Raw genomic sequence first — 19,270 nt, 5'->3', positions numbered from 1 at the left:
GGAGAAACACTGAATTCCCTATGTGAAGGATAAGGTCATGTGAATTGTGACCATTCTATCAAGTAGATGATTACTGAAATCTTTTTAAAGTCAAAATTCACTGGTGAATCCAGTGAAGATAAGAGGCTGTGTTGGTTGAATTGGATCTGGTGGTTGTCTAGTCCAACCAGATTCAGGTCTTGTCTTTGCAAAGCTATATCCCTTAGATAAAAGCTTGTGAAAGTTGACTTTGCATGCCAGACAACAGTTTCTAAGACATCTTGGATCTAAATGTTGCATTAAAATGTCAGGTTTGCAGTCATCTAATTTCAAATTCTGAAGATGACTTGGATCTTTTGAGACGTCTTAGTATGCACAGCGTATAACCCACTTAAACCATGAAGATTGAACTTTGGATGTGACATCCTACTTTCCCACCTTCATTGGGTGAAAGAGTAATTTGCGTTACCATAACGTGTCTATGTGTGCTTCAAGTAGTGTTTGAGGGTGCTGACAGGATCTTGCATGGCTATTTCTCTCAACTTTTCTATAGATATAAGGGTGTGTATAATAATTCTCTGACTCCCCAAGGATAGTAACCAGAGCCTTGCTACAATGCCTGGTTGTGTCATGAGGATCACCGAACCATTCGATCTGAAGTAAAAATAGTTCAGGTCAACTGAAGAGCATAAAAGAGCATGTAACTCACTTGCCCTGAAAACCAAAGCTGAAGCTATCAGCAACAGCCTCAGCAAGGTATGGGATAATGGCTTGAATTTATCTGAATTGAGCCATGTTAAAACCCAGGATGGATTCTATTTTGGAAAAGGTGAGGAATTTTGGTCGTTTCAAATCAATACTGGCTAGTGAGTTTGATAGATCTTTATCATGGCTGATACTCTTCTGCCATGATGCCTGAATGTGTCAGATACCATCAAGCAGTAGACTTTGATAGCAATTAGTACCGACTTTTTCTCCTAAAAAGAATCAGATAAAAAAGTTGGCTAGTTCAAGGATCAAGGTACTCATTCGGATGAAGTTATGTTAGCCTTCAGAGTGGAAGGTCTTCTTGCTTTTGAGATTCTCTCCATAATCAATGGTTTTAAATTCTTTCTCTTGCAAGGCTGTCCTGACAAGAGCCAAGCATGAAAAAATATTCTCATTATTAATAATGAAGGGTAACTCAACTCTAAAAGCTAAATAGGAAGACATCATTATTTTTTTGTTGTCCTGATTAATCTTATGGTTAAGAATTGACTTATTTTTGGACCTGCTCACATCTGTATCACAGTGCAAGCTTTATGCAGTATACAATTTAGATGCTGTGTATTGCCATTACCTTAGTGGTCAATTTAGATGATGTGTATTGCCATTACCTTAGTGGTCAATTTAGATGATGTGTATTGCCATTACCTTAGTGGTCAATTTAGATGATGTGTATTGCCATTAAATTAGTGGTCAATTTAGATGATGTGCCATGTTCATTGAATGCTGATATATCTTTAAATATCATCTACAGTTGATGCAGAAATCTATTCAACTTTATTTCAGGCTGCTACTAAATTTCCAAAGTCAAAAGCTCTTTTGCATGACAATCAAGAGAACAGATTTTTTCATACAGAAAAATTTTCAATATTTACAAGCTGTGAAATTATTTTACCAACTGCCACTGACATGATGATATTATCTCCAGTATTGTATCCATATTTGTTTTAATGAAATGAATTATTGGACAAAACTTTGCTAACAAATACTCTAGAACAATATTTTTTCCATTAACTGCAGACCTGCCAACCCTGACGAGTCAGTGTCAGTAAGGCACTTGATTTTTTCCCATAAGATTGACAAGTTTTCAGTAAGGTGTAATAAAATATAAATAACTGCTATTGTAAAGCTGGAAAATGTAATTAAAAGTTCGACGCATCGACGATAGACATTAGGTTCAACAGAAAAGTTTGTAAATTCTTGGAAATTCTTTTCCATTTCACATGACGACAATCATATCTCCCACCACGAGACATACTCAAATTGGCACATAATGTCCAATAAATGCAATTGTGTCCTTTCCAGATTTTATTCACAAGAATCTGAATACTCCTTTTTATTCTGCTGTGTTGATTATTAACTCTTTATCTAGAAGTTTATTTTCCCTTTCGTTTAAAAACATGCATCGCTTTCTAGATGCCATTTTTAACAATTCTATAATCAACAGTTTGATCATGCAGATGCTTCGCATGAACAAAAAGGTGCAGTTTAAAGCATCTGGGGTGCTGCTGTAAAGTTAAGTCTGGTTCCCTGACTAATTTCACTAATTCTAAGATGAAACCCAGATCCAAATAAAACATGGATGAACCCATTATCTGGATTTTTCAGCAATGATCATTTTCCCATAGTTTTTGCTAGCATGCTGTATGTCCGTATTTTAAGCGTAATTTTCTCAAGACTTAAGGCAAAATCGTAAGAGTTGTCAGGTCTGTAACTGCAGTTGCAATTATATTTTTAATTACTGTAAATTTAATGCCATCTTTTGAATTTCATGCATTTTCTGTTTTAATAAATCTAAAGTTTAACATGAAAAGACAAGAAAGCAATAGCTTTCTCTCCATCCATTACTATCTTAAATGTAAATCCAGACTTTTGGTAAATAAAAATAAAAAGATACAGTGAATGGAAAATAAAAAATGCAAAATCAGGGTCACAAAATTCTGATGCCATAAATGAAAAATGACAAGATGGGACCTGAAATGCAAATGTGAATGGAATGCAAATGGAGTATAAATGAAATGTACAATGAACACAAATGAAATGCAGATGAAAAGCAAATGAAATGCAGATCTGATAACATCAGCCATTTAAGGTTCTGTATGCCAAAATTTAAAACAAACTGCTACAATACACTGCATAAATCTGCATACAAGTTGGATCAAACTGCACAGACCCAGATCTGCCATCACATAAAGCACCAGCAGATCTGGGTCTTTACAGTATGTTAGGAATAATCAGCCGAACAAATAACAGAGATTCTGATCTGTCAGTACATTATGTGATTGCAGATCAAGGTTTATGTTGTTTGCAGTTGGACCCGACTTATAAGCAAGTCTATTACATTCTGATTTACAATATGTGAAAGATATCTGATTGTATATAAAACATATCCAAGTATAAAATAGCATAGACTCAGATCAGTCCTTTTAGTTACAAAACTATACTGGTAAAAAAACTGAACTCATGCTCAAATTTTGTACAACTTCTCTCTGAGTGGTGTTAAGAAATGTTTGGCATGATTTTATTACTGAAACTGCATTCTTACTTTAACGAAATCAGTTGAATTTCAAATTTGTGTGTTACATCATGTAATGTTGGACCAGTAAACCTATCGTACTGACCTCCACTTCATGTCAGTCAACATCATGTTCTCTGGTTCATAAAGCTTTATATTCACCAAAACAGAGGTCAATAATTGTATATGAGTCAGTATTCTAAAACTGGTAGTTCTTAGATTTGTTTCTTCCTCTTACCATAAACAGCAAATTGATGGAATCTTATCAAAGACAACAGTACACAAATCTTACTGTTTAAACCTTAAAGCACAAACAAAACAGCTTACAAATTGGAAAGTTTTAGGAACTTTGACTTGTGTGGCAATTCCTCCTGATTCATAGACTCCAAACTCTTCCCCTGTCGTGTCTCCAATAGTAAATGCATAAGGAGATATCACTGAAATAAGAAAGGTGAAATGAATAACAGATACCATCCCTTATTATGGTAATCAGTGAATTACCTTGTAATTCTATATTATCCCTTATACACTGTAATTACCCTGTAATTCTTTCATTATCAATCACATACTGTATATTACTCTGTAAGTTGTCCATGAAACTATTCCTTGTACGCAGTAAATGGTCCCACAATTCTTCCATGACACTATCTCTTTTATACTATAAATTACCCTGTAATTTGTCCAAGATACAATCACATAAACACTGTAAATTACCTGTAATTCTTCCAAGATACAATTATATGTCCACTGTAAATTACCCAGTAATTTGCCCAATATACAATTCCATATACAATGTAAATTACCCTGTAATTCTTCCCTGATACTATTCTTTTTACACTGTAAATTACCCTGTTCTTCTTCCAGGATACTATTCATTTTACACTGTAAATTACCCTGTTATTCTTTAAGGATACAATCCCATATACATTTAAATTACTTTGTAATTCTTCCATGCTAGAATTCCTTGTACATTGAAAATTACCCTTCCATGATACTATTCTTTTTACACCATTAGTTACCAAATACTTCTTTCTTAAGACCAGGCTTGAGAGGAAGCATAGTGGCTCAATGGTTAGAGTACTGGACTCACAGCCCAAAGGGTAATGGTTCAATTCCTACCATCATATCAGCATGGGTCGGTTACCATGGTACTTTTAACACATTTTTAGTTATATTATCAAAGCTAAGTGCCTTTGCCAAGGCAAATGGCCAGGGCTGACCTGGGCAGGTTTTGAACCTACAACCATTAGGTTAAAAGTCAGTAGCTCTACCAATTGAGCTACCATGACTCCACTAGCACCCCATGTACAAGCACCCATAATTATGCTGCACTTTGTTTCCATGGTAACAAAAACAATATTGAATACAGAAAATATAAGTATCAAAAGGTGCCTCTATGCAACTTGTTTGACAAGTGTACAAAGTTTGGGTGAAATATCTTTAACAAAATGAAAATGTTTACTGACAAACAGTCACATTATGAACGGAAAGGCAAACTGAAAAAGTGATAGCTATATGGGGGGGGGGTAAATAAAAGAAAATTGATTACTGACGATGTGCTCATCATCACCATTTCAGTAAAAAAGATTTTTTTAAAAATGTATTGTAATGAAGTTGTCATACTTTCTACTGGTACCTCCATTTGAAAGTCAAAATAAAGCTAGAAATAAAGTTCACCATTATTTTAAATAGGTTCAGTCAAGGGACACAAAGACAGCAAAGTCTGCCAATTTATGTCCTTGATTTTCCAACAATCCAAATCATGGAACAGTTTAAAATGCAGAGTATGCAAGTATTGAATAGGGTAACAACAATGATCTTCTAGTTCTGAGTACCTTATTTAAAACAACAACAATGATCATCTAGTTCTGAGTACCTTATTTAAAACACACAAAAAAGCTTACTCATTTTTAACCTCATCTGGCATCATAATAAAAGTACTAAGCACAAAATTTAAACTCTTGCACAAATTTTAATTTTTTTATATCTCTGATAAATTAGCTGCAAGAAAGGTTAGAATCAAGAAATATTCAGGATTCTCTAATTTCTACACATACAAGCCAAGTGTCAGTGAGATCGACCCCATCTAGGTATGATTTTTACTTTTAGAATTTTGAGTCGGAGTTAAATTTTTTGTAATAAGACAGTTTCAGGACTAGTTGGCCAAGTATCACTGTCTGATTTCCTCAGAATCAATGTTATCACTGTCTGATTTCCTCAGATTCACATGTTATCACCATCTGATTTCCTCAGATTCACATGTTATCATTGTCTGATTTCCTCAGATTCACATGTTATCATTGTCTGATTCCCTCAGATTCACATGTTATCACTGTCTCATTTCCTCAGATTCACATGTTATCACCATCTGATTTCCTCAGATTCACATGTTATCATTGTCTGATTCCCTCAGATTCACATGTTATCACTGTCTCATTTCCTCAGATTCACATGTTATCACCATCTGATTTCCTCAGATTCACGTTATCACTGTCTAATTTCCTCAGAATCAATGTTATCACTGTCTGATTTCCTCAGATTCACATGTTATCAATGTCTAATTTCCTCAGATTCACATGTTATCATTGTCTGATTTCCTCAAATTCACATGTTATCATTGTCTGATTTCCTCAGATTTACATCTGCTATCAATGCTTAACTTTGTCATATTCACACCTCATATCACTGCCAACTTTCCTCAGATTAAAATCTTGTATCAGTGCCTAATTTCCAGAGTAAGGGTTTGTATCACTGCCTAATTTCCTCAGATTCACATGTGGTGGCAATACTTTATTTCCTCAGCTTATATATCTGGTATAATATTGACCCAACTGACATAAGTTGCATTTATATTTTACTGGTAGACATGCCATATCAATGATCCAGACTTAAGACAAAGACAGTATGCATAATTCTCAAAGTATTAGTAAAACTAAAATAAATTCTAGCAACAAGTTTTAGTTTATTTATCAAATAAATTTAGTTAAGCACAGTTGTTAAGCAACTGAAAATTCCAAGTGGCCATAGGTGTTCCTGTTTTTTTTAGTTTCTTTAACTGAAAAAAGTGTAATGAAAATGACATTATGCTAATTGAAACTTATTTTTTGGGGATACATGACTTCATGTTAATTGAGTAAATTATACTATAACTAATCTGTTTGGGTAGAAAACATTGCCACTGAAATTGAAAAGATGTTCAATCAAGAAATCATGTGCTTTTGTACTTTTAACTTAGCTTTAACAATCTGAGTCATATAGATACCGTGTCTACCGTGTGGCAATTTATAGCTATGCCTAGCACTGTGACATTATGACAAAGATATGCAGCATCATGTACCACATGTACCACCCAGTCACATTATCCTGACACCAGGCCAACCAGTCCTAAAACTAACCATTTAGTGCAGAGTGCCAAGTGAGGCAGCTTCTAGTGCCATTCTTATATGTCTTTGGTATGACTAGGTCGGGGTTCAAATCTGTAGCTTCCCCCCATCCGATGCAAATGATGTAGCCACTTAGGCCAATGAAGTGGTTATTTGACCAGTAAATACAAAGAATAATATTGTAGAAATATACTGATAATCTATAAATAATATGCAATGACTCTGATAATTAGAAAACAACTTATTTGGTGACATATGCTGTGAAACTTTCTAGAAGGAACCCTAAGGCAAAAGCTTAGCCATATCTATTTCCTTGGACCATTTTAGAAGCTATGAAGAACCATGTGTCACATGCTGTCTCTTAACACTGAAATTGACTGAAAGGAATCTCTTTATCATGGAACTGCAAATTGGAGTCTGAATCAGTGAAACAGAGTTATAAATCACTGAAAAAAGTTTACCAAAATTAAATCTAATTTTCTAAAACCTAGTAATAAAACCTAAAAGGAGTCTTAATCACCAAACAATATTCAGCTAGTTAGAACTTGAAGATATTTAAAGACCTAACTGTAATTACTTATTTTTGCTAAATAATTTGTACAGTACTTTTTATGAAATGCCTGTCCAGTAAATCTCTTGTCAACAATGATGTTACAAATCAGATGTAAGGCATTTCATTCATAGGCAAAGATCTCATAGATCTCACTTATAGACAATGATGAGTTTAACATGGAGCAAAATCAAATAGGAATTCAGTCTCTGGAGTAGTAACAAGTTTATCAAATCAGTTGCACGATGACCCCATTAATATGCACAGATCTTGATCATGATCAAACTCATCCAACATCTTAATAATATAAAACTAATTAACAAGTGTGATCAAAATTACTGTGCTTGATTGTTGATAAGCTAAGCCAATCTAATACATTTCACTCATAATCATATTCAACCAAGATCTTGATGGCTTTATTTATCAAGACTGACCGAAATCTAATTACAACAAAATACAGCCTCTAGAGTGGAAAAACTATCAGTCAATCAGATATATACAGGTCTTGCTTATAATTAAAAAAATCCAATGTCTTGACAGTATTAGCCTATTTACCAAGATTATTAAAATTTGGTAAAAAATGAACCTCTCAAATAGTAATAAGCATGGCCCATCATGTTCAAGATCACCTCATTAATATGAGTATGTGTGTGTGTGTGTGTGTTTTGGATTTTTAACATAGCTTTAACAATTTTTCAGTCATATCGCTATGATGTCTGCAGTGTGACAGTTTATAATGATGTCTAGCACTGGGGCATCATGCTGCAGACATGTAGCATGATGTCCCACACAGTCACATTATCCTGACACCAGACCAACCACTCCTAACACTAACCTCTTAATGCTGAATGCCAAGTGAGACTGCTGTTAGTACCATTTTTGTAAGTCTCTGGTATGACTCGGTGGGGACTGAACCCACAACCTCCTGCATCCGAGGTGGACGCTCTAACCACTAGGCCACCGGAGTGGTCATTAATATGAGTAAATCCTGCTGATAATAAAATACATTATACATGTTGACAATACAAGCCTATTTACCAAGTTTGATAAAAATACAATCAGATATAGAGTCACTAAAGTATTGACAAATTCAACCGATTCAGTGCAAAGTCACCTCAACAATATACATGGAACCTGCTCCTACATGATCATAATGACTGAAGTCTATCTACCAAGTACGGTCAAAATCGGGTCTGAAACACGGTCTCTAAAGTTTTAATCAGCTCAATAAGTCTAGGGTTATTCATGGGATTTTTCAGTTTGGAGTCTAGAACTCCTTCACTGACAAAAGTTACAGTCCCGGTCTTAAAAACAGAGTCCCTATAATGAAACCCTCTTTTCCTTGTAATAATTCAGGGCATTATGTGTATGAAGCCATAACTCAAATTTTTACCAAAGGACAAAAATTAAACTTAACTTTTAAAATAATATTCTACCTTGTATTAAATTTGGTGTGAATCTGTGACTTCCTACAAAGGTTAATGAACTGAAAAAAAACTGATCACCTATCACTTCCTTACCTAATTAAACATAAAATAGCTGTTATTTTGGGCAAATATTTAAAGTTCATCAATAGCTATCTACACCTACCTTCAATTCTGACTTGTTTCCCATTTAGAATTGTCATCCCATTTACTTCTTTAAATGTGATTGTGTCTTGAGACTCGAACCCATGCATCTTGTTGTCCAGACTGGTCACAACTCCAGGGTTATCCTAATGAAAAAATAGACCAATTTTAAAGTAAAAAAAACAAACTAGTTTTCAACCCACACTAAAACAATGTAGACCCAGATATAATACAAAGTGAATAACAGAAGTGATGAGTTTATAAAAAAGTGGACCCTAATGTCAAACTTTGGACATGATTTCTTATATTTTCTTTAATTATAGATCAATAGACAAACAGGCAATTTAAAACATCTTGGGGTTTGTATGTGAGTGGATCTTGCTGTACAATAATTGTGAGTGTACATGTCTGTGTGTTTATTTTGTGTGTTGTGTTTAAGTATAGGAACATAAGTAAAGATCAGAATGCAAGATAATGTTAAGGTATTGCCCAATACACCACATCAGCTGGTGATGTAGGGAAATGTAAAATTCTGACAACCTATGTTCAATTACAAAATAAAAGATATGCTAGCACATTATTGATGGCAAGTCTAGGTCTGCACAGTTCAAAATTGGGCTTGTCTTACAAAGGAGTGAATATGGTATAAAATAATAAAAGGAGGTCTTCAGCATTTAAAAAGTGTTTTCTCTCTTTCTTGTATATGTATATGTACTCTGCCCAAATGAGAAAGGCATGAGAGATACATCTATCCCACAGGTATGTTGGACACACCTATCCCAAAGGAGTGCACAGTAGATGATAAAATTATGCTATTCACTTAACTTTTACCGCAGTTTCTAATTATGTAAAACTTAAAGAAAATAGCACACATTTCATTGTAAGAAAATGGTGGATAGGGACATCTCACCATCAAAATCTGAATCTGTAGTCATGAATTTGGCAAAGACATTCCTACAAACAAATTCTGAACATTGGGTGGGATTAGAGAACACTTGTCAATATGTGATTCTTACTTTTCTTGCTTCAGTCATGTTATTTCAGGTGACTTGTCTCACTCCCTGCATATAAAACTTTCATGCTTGCCAACAATGCAAGCCAATCTTGCCAACAGAGATAAAAAATTATTCCTTCACCTTTGAAGAATAATTGTCTGCCAAAAATAAATTATATAGGGGCTGCTGCTAAGACAAAGATATCCCACTTTCAATTTCTATTTTTTGTTTTGTGCCCCCTAAAAAGAATTGCCAAGGACAAATAATGTTACCATTTCAAGGGTATTTCTTTATTTTCTTAGGAACCCAACACAGAATTCCTTAGCCCAACCCAATGTCAACAACTTCTAACACAAAAAACAGAGACCTTTTATTCCCTTTCCACCCAATTCCCCAAAAGCTGGAGGTGCATCCAGAATTTAAAAGCTTCACTGTCATCTACTCATCCTCCTAAAACAATGTACCAAATATGATCACCATCCTTCAATGAGTGTAGATGGAGTTCAGGTTACATGGAGGAGTCCACATCACCTATCAAACTGTTACCTTGCCCACCCACCCCTCCCCTCCCCTAAAGGCATCTAGGATCTTAAACCTTTGTTGTCATTTTCTCATCCTCCTTAACTGCCATATATATTCATATATAAGCTAGGTCCAACCGCAGACAGCACAGACCCTAATCAGTTGCCACATAATGTGCATCAGATTAGGGTCTATATTGTTTGTTTTTCTGACTATTCCAAACAAACTGCATCAACCAAGATATGCTGGTGTATTATGCAGTGGCAGACCTGGATCCATGCAGTTTGCAGTTGGAGCTGACACATAGAGTGAAACATCGTACCAAATATACTCAGTCTCCATCAACTAATGCATATGGAGTTCCAGTTACAACAATAACAACAACTGATTGGATGGACAGATGGAAGCACAGACAGACATGATGCAATATATCAGCCTTAGTGTGGATATTATGACATTATTTAATATGAATAACATTGAAAATGACCCAATCACCACCAGAAAAGCAACACCTGTGCCTCAATATGCATTAATTTACACCCAAAGACAAAGAATATATTGGCATCAAAGTGTAATCTATGCTTGCTGAGATATTCTATTACATGATAAATTTTAGATTGGCAGTTTAAAAAAATTAAGACAGCAAATGAGCATTGTATCACAACACATACCATATATGCTCATTCACAAGTCAAGTCAAACTGCAAACAACAAAGATCCTAATCTACCATAGCATAATGCGTCTGCAGAACAGGGTTTACACTGTTTGTTCTATTGATTTATCCTAACAAACTGCACAGACCCAGATCTGCCAGTGCATTATGCAACAGTAGATCTGGGTCTGTGTAGTTTGCTGTTCAATCCAGCTTGTAAGCAAGTATATATGGTATAACTAATGGATCTTGCATGACAGACATGGAACTCGATTGTCACAACTTAAAACAATGCTGGTTGTGGATGCAGTGGTGATATTGGTCATAGTGGTATTAGTGATGATGATGATGACAGTCAATGACAACTATAACTATGATGTTAATGCTGACAACTATGAAAATCATAATGATACTGAAATTAGTAAAAAACTTTATGTTCACAGTATAAAAATCTAATTAAAGGAATAAACAAGGTTGACAGTCCTACATAGATCTGATGGCAGACTATTTAATAGTACTGGTGAATACAAGAACACAAGATTTAAGTGCAGACAAGATGTAAACATAAAATCTCATCCAATCAAAACATCATATTTAGGAGCTGACTGTACAGACTGTACAGGCCTAACTCATCTTCACCAGGCAATTCTTATCATTTTCACCTGAAATGGGGGAAGTTTTTTTGGTTTTTAAAACTTTTGAGTGCATCTCAACACATCTGTCTTTCCAAGTGATTTTCGTTTTGCCTTATGCTTAAGTGTGTAAAACATGTTGCTTGTGACTGGCAATTTTGTTCACTTGTGTGGAAGAGTGAAAATTTGACTTTTTTGCTTAATGGACTTACCATTTTCATGTCCAAATCCCTTTGTACTCCAAATCTCAAATCTGATTACTTTTGCTAAGGTTCATCTGTCTGTGTGTATTTCATACCAGTCTGCTTAAGATCTAATGGCAAAATGTTTAAAATCTAGACACACACTCCTGTTCTGAAAACCAATAATTTTTGGCCTAAAAAAAATCTGGTCTTAAAATTATGCTTTTCCCACTGTATTTTTTAACACAAGTAGAAATACTGAATTATTTGGTATCATTGTAAAGTACCACTTTCTCGTTTTCTGCTTAAGTGTATCACAATGAATCTTGATGTCAATGAACTTGGAACTAGGACAGTGACACATGATGTGTAGACATGGCAACAAGGATAATGAATTAACTGACCTGTGCATTGCATACTTAAGAAACATGTAACTGCTGCAAAGTGAAGGGTTGGAATATATGTTAAGCTGACCTTCCTATTTCTGGGCCAGTCCATGTTTTGTTTACATAATAGACATTTACATGTTTGCAGAACCTGTACATGCCATTAGATCTGTGTTAACCTGTACATGCCATCAGATCTGTGTTAACCTGTACAAAGCCAAACCTTAGTTATGCTAGCAATGAAGGTTTCTTTAGGTTCTTCACCATTAGGATCCATGACCTCAAACTTGTCTCCAAAGTCACAGAATGCTCCACTGAACAGCCCATACACATCAGCAGACAAAAACTTTAATAGGGAAAAAATTAATCTACATAGGTAATATTTGTAAAAATACATACATATATATATATATATATATATATATATATATATATATATATATATATATATATATATATATATATATATAGATACATACATACACACACACACACACACACACACACATACATACATAAATACATACACAGGCACACATACATACATACATAGGCACACATATATGAGAGACAATTTTGTCAAAGAAAAGTCTTTGAAGAGAACTAGGAAAATAACATTAACTTCTTATTAATAATGTAAAATTTCTAAAGAAGCAAACTGTAATTTTCAAATGCTGACATACTGAACTCCAATCAATCAACTTGGTTTAATGTTTGATTTCAAAGCACACTGCATTCATGATTTTTATTATTAATCAAACATATTACAGACAGTAATGATTAGCCATATACATAAATACTCCGATTTTGTAATTTCACAGCTAATTAGTTTTGATTCTTATCCTTCCACCAACCCTGCAAATATCAAAACACACACATGCTGAAACAATTACTTTAATTCACAATATTATCTACTGTATATACTTGGTTATAAGAGAAGTCCAACTGCAAACTGCACAGACCCAGACCTGCCATTGCATAATGTGCCAGCAGATCTGGGTCTGTGCAGATTGTTAGAAATAATTAGAACATTCAACACAGACCATGATCTGCAGGTGTATTATGCTACAGCAGATCAGGATCTTTGTTGTTTGCATGTTTGGCTTGACTTATAAGCAAGTCAAGACTGTACATTTTACCAAATCTTTAATTTCAGCATGTTAGTGATATAAAATGTTTGCATAGTACCAATGAGCAAAATGTGTAGTTTTAAACAGCCTAATTATAAACACACAAGATGTGGTGCATGACATGCTATATCCACACCAATATCCCCAGGGAACATGACTAAACTTGGGTGAACAAATCTTTATATTTCCCCTCAACAAGGAAAATAAATGCATATCACCTCATCTCATCAGACAATCAAATCTTTTTCTCTCTCCAAAGTTTGTGAAAGCTTCATTTTGGCATTCCAAGGAAAACTATCAAACCTTTGTTTGGCAAAGACTTCATGGAGTCATGTGAAAGGTCTGGTGAAATGAGGCTAGCCAAAGTATAAATATTGATCTACTGGTGAATTATGTAATGGCAGATCAAAGTTTACTTTGTCTGGATGTGAGTGTGATTTATAAACAGGTGAAAGATGCACAGAAGAGACACAAATATATGAAAATACCTTTATCTGTGGGGACTGACTTCTGCAGAACTGGTTGATTCTTACACGTACTTGGAGTGGCAAATCAGTTAAAATTACACACTGAAAAACAACATTACAAAATCTTGAAACATTAAAAAAACAAACACATTGTATACTAACTTTAATTAATGTGAAAAACCAGTTCTGGTCAATCAGTCAATTGACTGACCAGTCAATCACCCAATCAATCAATCATAATAATAACTTTATTTCAGACCACTGCCCAGAGACAGACAAAAAGCAAATGATTTCAGATGAATGAGATGAGTCACATGTATAAATAAAAATATATATTTTCAAAATAATATTTTCACTAGGAACAACTCAGTTTCAAAAAGACTGTTTTTCTTAACTGTTATAGACAAATATGCCTTATGTTGAGTGGTGCACATTATCTTCATTATTGTTGTCATTGTCACATCATCATCATCATCATCTTCATCTCCATCATATATACTTTTGATCAGTGTACTAGGAAAAATTAAACTCAAATAACAATGCAGAAAAAAAGACAAGAAAAAGAAGAGAAGCATGAATGAAAGAGAAAATCAATAGTTTTATGACTAGGTCTCAGTTAGAATACTAGGCTGTCTTCAGTTTCTGATGCAATAATTTGCATGGAATACAAGCAAAACAGAAACCTTTCAAAAAGGTATTAAACAATGCAACATGGCACCTAAGCCATATTGATTTTAGATTTCTGCCTTATAACATGTAATGGCTGTTATACAAGCCCAGTACACTGTCAAACACTTGTATTAATGTTCAGAGAAATAAGACACTGCTGTGAAGTTAATGTTAGATGTACAAAAGCTTGCAAAAAATACAATATTTCTGACACATAAGCCTAACCCCAACATGAAATGTATGCTGTACAGGAGATACTACTAGAAACTACCTGAAAATATACCGTGTACACTCACATGTGTCACCTCTGACTGCAAAGTTCACACACTTGGATTTTCTGTAACGTAATGTGCCAACAGATTGAAGTCTATGCAGTTTGTTAGGAGTAATCAACAGAATAAAAGATTAAGACCCTGATCAGATGGTGAATTATGCGATGGCTGATCAGAGTATATGTTGTTTACAGTTGGAACAGACATGAGTATGTGTGTGTCTGTGTATGTGTGTACACACACACACACACACACACACACACACACACACACACACACCATATTTCTTCTATGGTAAGCCTGGGGTATTCTAAAAGTGGGGAATGAGGTTACTGACATAACATGTAAGTTAGGATCAGCTGCAAAGATTTTGGCATCAAGTAATGCACTAGCAGATTGGAGTTTAGGCAGTTTTGTTAGCAATAGTCTGTAGAACAAACAACATAGACCCTGATCTGCTGGCACATAATGTAAGGGCAGATCAGGGTTTATTTTGTTTGCATATGGACTCAACTTATAATCAGTATATATAGAATAAATTTTCTTAGTCAATTTAGGTTTATTAAGTAAAACAAGAAAACACTTCTTAGTTTTTCCAATTTATCCCTGTCTAAAACTTTTTACACATTATCCAACCGATTAAGAAGTATCTCTTGTGTATTTAAATTTCTTTTACATCTAACATGATATTATCAACAGCTGACTTACTGATGTTTCTCGATATACACTGAAAATATTTATAGTCAATTTAAAATGAACTTTACAAAATGAGTTGTACAATTTCTTTTATAAGGGTTTTTGAGCAACAGATTAAAATTACTAAAGGAGTTTAAATAATTTCTTCTCAAATGAACACGGATTTTATTCAATAAAACAGAAGCAAGCTTGAGAAATGAAATAACTGTCAAGTATGTTATGAAACAGTATGCATTTTCCCGATATGATGTCATAACATATTGACATGCTTTGTGACTCTGTATGGGTCTGTCAGATGTCATGTGATATCATGTTATTTAGTTTGACAAGACATCATGACATACTGCATACTTTTGGCGACTACATGATGATATTACAAGGTCAGTCAAATGTCATGTCAATGATGTCATGTGACCTTACATGCGATTTAGTCTGAAAGAAAATGAGCTGAATGAATGATGGATTCAATGACCAAACTGAATCAATCAATTCCTCAACTACAACTTACTAACACACATGGAAACCATAAAATATTTATTCACTCCACTATGTCCAAAGGAATTGTGTTGAGGGGAAAAAGTTAAAAATGTATAAGGCTGAATGGACAGGAAGTAACACCATCAGCTTTACCAGTATCAGGTTTCTATTTAACAAGAAGTTGGGGGTGAGGATCTGGAAAACATATCAATATCAGAATCTGGTTGTGGGATTTAGGAGGGGAATGCTAAATCTGAGTAAATGGGATAGCAGCATGTCAAAATCTGGGTAAATGGGATAGCAGAATGACAAAATCTGAGTAAATGGGTCAGCAGCATGACAAAATCTGAGCAAATGGGACAGCAGCATGACAAAATCTGGGTAAATGGGACAGCAGCATGACAAAATCTGGGTAAATGGGACAGCAGCATGACAAAATCTGGGTAAATGAGACAGTAGCATTACAAAATCTGAGTAAATGGGACAGCAGCATGACAAATTCTGAGTAAATGGGACAGCAGCATGACAAAATCTGGGTAAATGGGAAAGTAGCATGACAAAATCTGGGTAAATGGGACAACAGCATGACAAAATCTGAGTAAATGAGAAAGCAGCATGACAAAATCTGAGTAAATGGGACAGCAGCATGACAATATCTGGGGAAATGGGTCGCATTCTTTTTAATGCTGTTTCAGCACCATTTATTTATGATATGGTCTATGGGGGGAAGGGGGCTGTCCTTTATTAGTAAGGGTAAGCCAATCATATTCTGTATGTAAGGGAAGTCAATGTGGATATGTCATATATAAAATATATATGAATGCATGAGAGAGAGTCTAAAGAGATAGGAATGGGAACTTAATAGGGATCTTAATCGAGAAACTTCATGGGTCTTATTAGAATATGACAGAGACAGTGATAATTTATAGACATAACAGTTATAGATGCAAATAACGGAGAGAAAGATATTATTATTAGACCAGAAAATTTATCAGAAAACCATGTGAGAGGTGGACAGAACTTTAGTATGTGTATATTTAGATATACACAGTAGTCTGCCAAAATGACTTAATATTTTAAATATTACACCACTGACCTCCCCTCACTCTGAATGCACAGGGTTACATGGACAATATGAGACCCTGAGTGGACAATCTGAGACACCAAGTCAGACAATGAGAACACATCTGGTCAGACCAACATTCAGTCATTCGTTCACTAACAAATCTGACTACGCAATCTCTCCTTCACTCACTCACTAAATCTCTCGCATACTCATGTTTTTCATTGGTCCCCAATCCATTTTTTTCCCACCAAACTCTTTCACTGATTCATTAACAAATCTGACTACTCAATCTCATTCTCTCACATAATATGCTTATCTAACCACCAATCCATTCTCTCAGTGAACTCATTCACTGATTGACTCACTCCCTCACTCACCAAGTCACTCCAAAATTCAGTTATCCAAACATCTATCCACCCATTAACTCACTAAAATTCACAGTCATGTTCCAGAGTGTCCCCTGCCCTCCTCACACCCAAACATGTTACAATCACAGTCATGTTCCAGAGTGTCCCCTGCCCTCCTCACACCCAAACATGTTACAATCAGGTGGCACAATCACCCACTTACTCCCTCAGTCACCTGCAGACTTTCAATACAATCTGTTCATTACTAACATGCCATTCAACAATTTTTTAATTACTGACCTGGAAATCCTTGAGGTAGCTGAGGTCAGATGAAAGGTCAATGCCTGAGGTCACCATGTGAATGCCGACATAGGGATTTAGCTCTGCCAGCCTCCCAACAGTGGCCTCTGCTCTGTACAGACAAATTATGAGGGTTTTTTTCAATACAAACTTTGTATTTTAGAGAGCAATTTTTGTACAACCACTTACCAAAATATACACTGCATATTTGCAGCTTTTTGGGAGTTGAAATTTTTCAGTACATTTCTGTAATTAGCTGGAATTGTTATTATGTGCATCAGATAAAACTAATGATGCAGATTTATACATGTAAAACCCATTATAATTTGATGCTCAGGATCCAAAGAATAACAAAAAAGATAAATGCAGAACGCGTTTAAGAATTTTTCTAAAAACTTCCCCATTGAAAATGTGCATTGAAATTTCAATGTCATCAGTTTTAATTAATGTCTTGATCATGCAGTATATCGATTTTGTTCACTGTGTTTCATCAGATACCAAATATACTTCAGTTTTAAATTGTATAGATGCAATATGGCTGAAATGGTGCACAGTGAAGTTAAGGCAACATTAAACACAGTGCTGGGATTAAAAATCTGCTAGGGATACAAAATACATGTAATAGGCTTTTCTGAGAGCTTGTATTTAGGATGTTAAAAAGAGAGATCACCTTAAATTAAAAAATGGGAGCCATGCTGCCATTGTATAATAAGTGGAATCACATTATAATGAATCATGTTATAATGAATCATGTTATAACGGGTTTTACCTGTACCAACATGAGTTTGTATCACTTGTTATGACACAGATGTAATTGTATTTTATAAACATTGTGTAAACCTATGATACCCTTGTAAATAAAATGTGATTTTCTTTATCTGTCTTTAAAATATTCCTTGTGGTTGCTGGATTTACAGTGAACTTCACTGTAGTACCAATTATTATAATAATTAACACTTATTCCTGAGGTCTAATGCAGGAAAACATGTCTTCTATGGTGACCATATTGGATGTCAGATTGGGAAAATTTTCATTAATGACCAACTTGTCATCAAAAATCTATTGGTTATCCCATGTTGATATAACCATCCATTCAGAAGGAGTGATAACAAAATTTTAAAGATGACCACTGTACTGACCATATTGTACATCTGAGCAGCAATAATTTCATTTAGGACCAACTGGACCATGGGATGAATGTGCATGTACATTTTCATGGGAATCATCCAGATAGTTTCAGAGGAGTGGTGATAATAAACTTGTACTAATGGTTGGACAGATGTATGTCAGACATCGGATAAAGACCATCCCATAAGGTCATCTGGTCTATGACCAATAGAGTTAAAACTTGTGGAAGCAAAGTGAATTTTTCATAAGCACATTTTTAGGGGATGAAAATAATATTTACCACATTTCATGATTATCATAAAAAAAACTGCAGGATTAGTCGCGCTAACGAGATTGACATTTGTTAGATTGTCTCATATTATTGTGCTCATATGGTCATAAGCATTCAGCTGACTACAAATGGTAAGCATCCAGGTGATATGGTCATATAACTAGTTCCAATATGGTAGGTTGTGTGTCACTTGTTTAGGCTCAAATACACAGTAACACAAGAAAGACTGAAAACAACAAGCTTTGAAAAAATACAATAAAACATTTCCCTGGAAAAATTCTGTAAAAATGAAAAAATATATACTTATTATTTTACTG

At 34.7% G+C, this 19,270-nt stretch overlaps 1 protein-coding gene across 2 annotated transcripts in view; it reads right to left on the bottom strand.

Moving 5' to 3' along the window:
• Positions 1-19,270, bottom strand: part of LOC149801024 (ubiquitin-like modifier-activating enzyme 6) — a 136,262-nt gene that overhangs the window by 74,791 nt on the left and 42,201 nt on the right. For both annotated transcript variants that reach the window (XR_016420575.1, XM_089955051.1), the window contains exons 6-10: positions 17,555-17,666; positions 13,749-13,829; positions 12,354-12,476; positions 8,783-8,906; positions 3,587-3,696 (exon numbers count right to left, since the gene is read on the bottom strand). Coding sequence is in view for 1 of the 2 variants with exons in the window: in XM_089955051.1 (XP_089811177.1) it covers positions 3,587-3,696; positions 8,783-8,906; positions 12,354-12,476; positions 13,749-13,829; positions 17,555-17,666 (550 nt within the window). In the remaining variant the exon portion in view is untranslated. The remainder of the gene's footprint in view (positions 1-3,586; positions 3,697-8,782; positions 8,907-12,353; positions 12,477-13,748; positions 13,830-17,554; positions 17,667-19,270) is intronic.

The sequence above is a fragment of the Sinohyriopsis cumingii genome, chromosome 4 (assembly GCF_028554795.1).
Source record: "Sinohyriopsis cumingii isolate HCF-2022 chromosome 4, ASM2855479v2, whole genome shotgun sequence".
Classification (NCBI taxonomy): Eukaryota; Metazoa; Mollusca; class Bivalvia; order Unionida; family Unionidae; genus Sinohyriopsis; species Sinohyriopsis cumingii.
The sequence above is the reverse complement of the archived record's forward strand: the minus strand, read 5'-3'. Positions and strand labels throughout refer to the sequence as shown.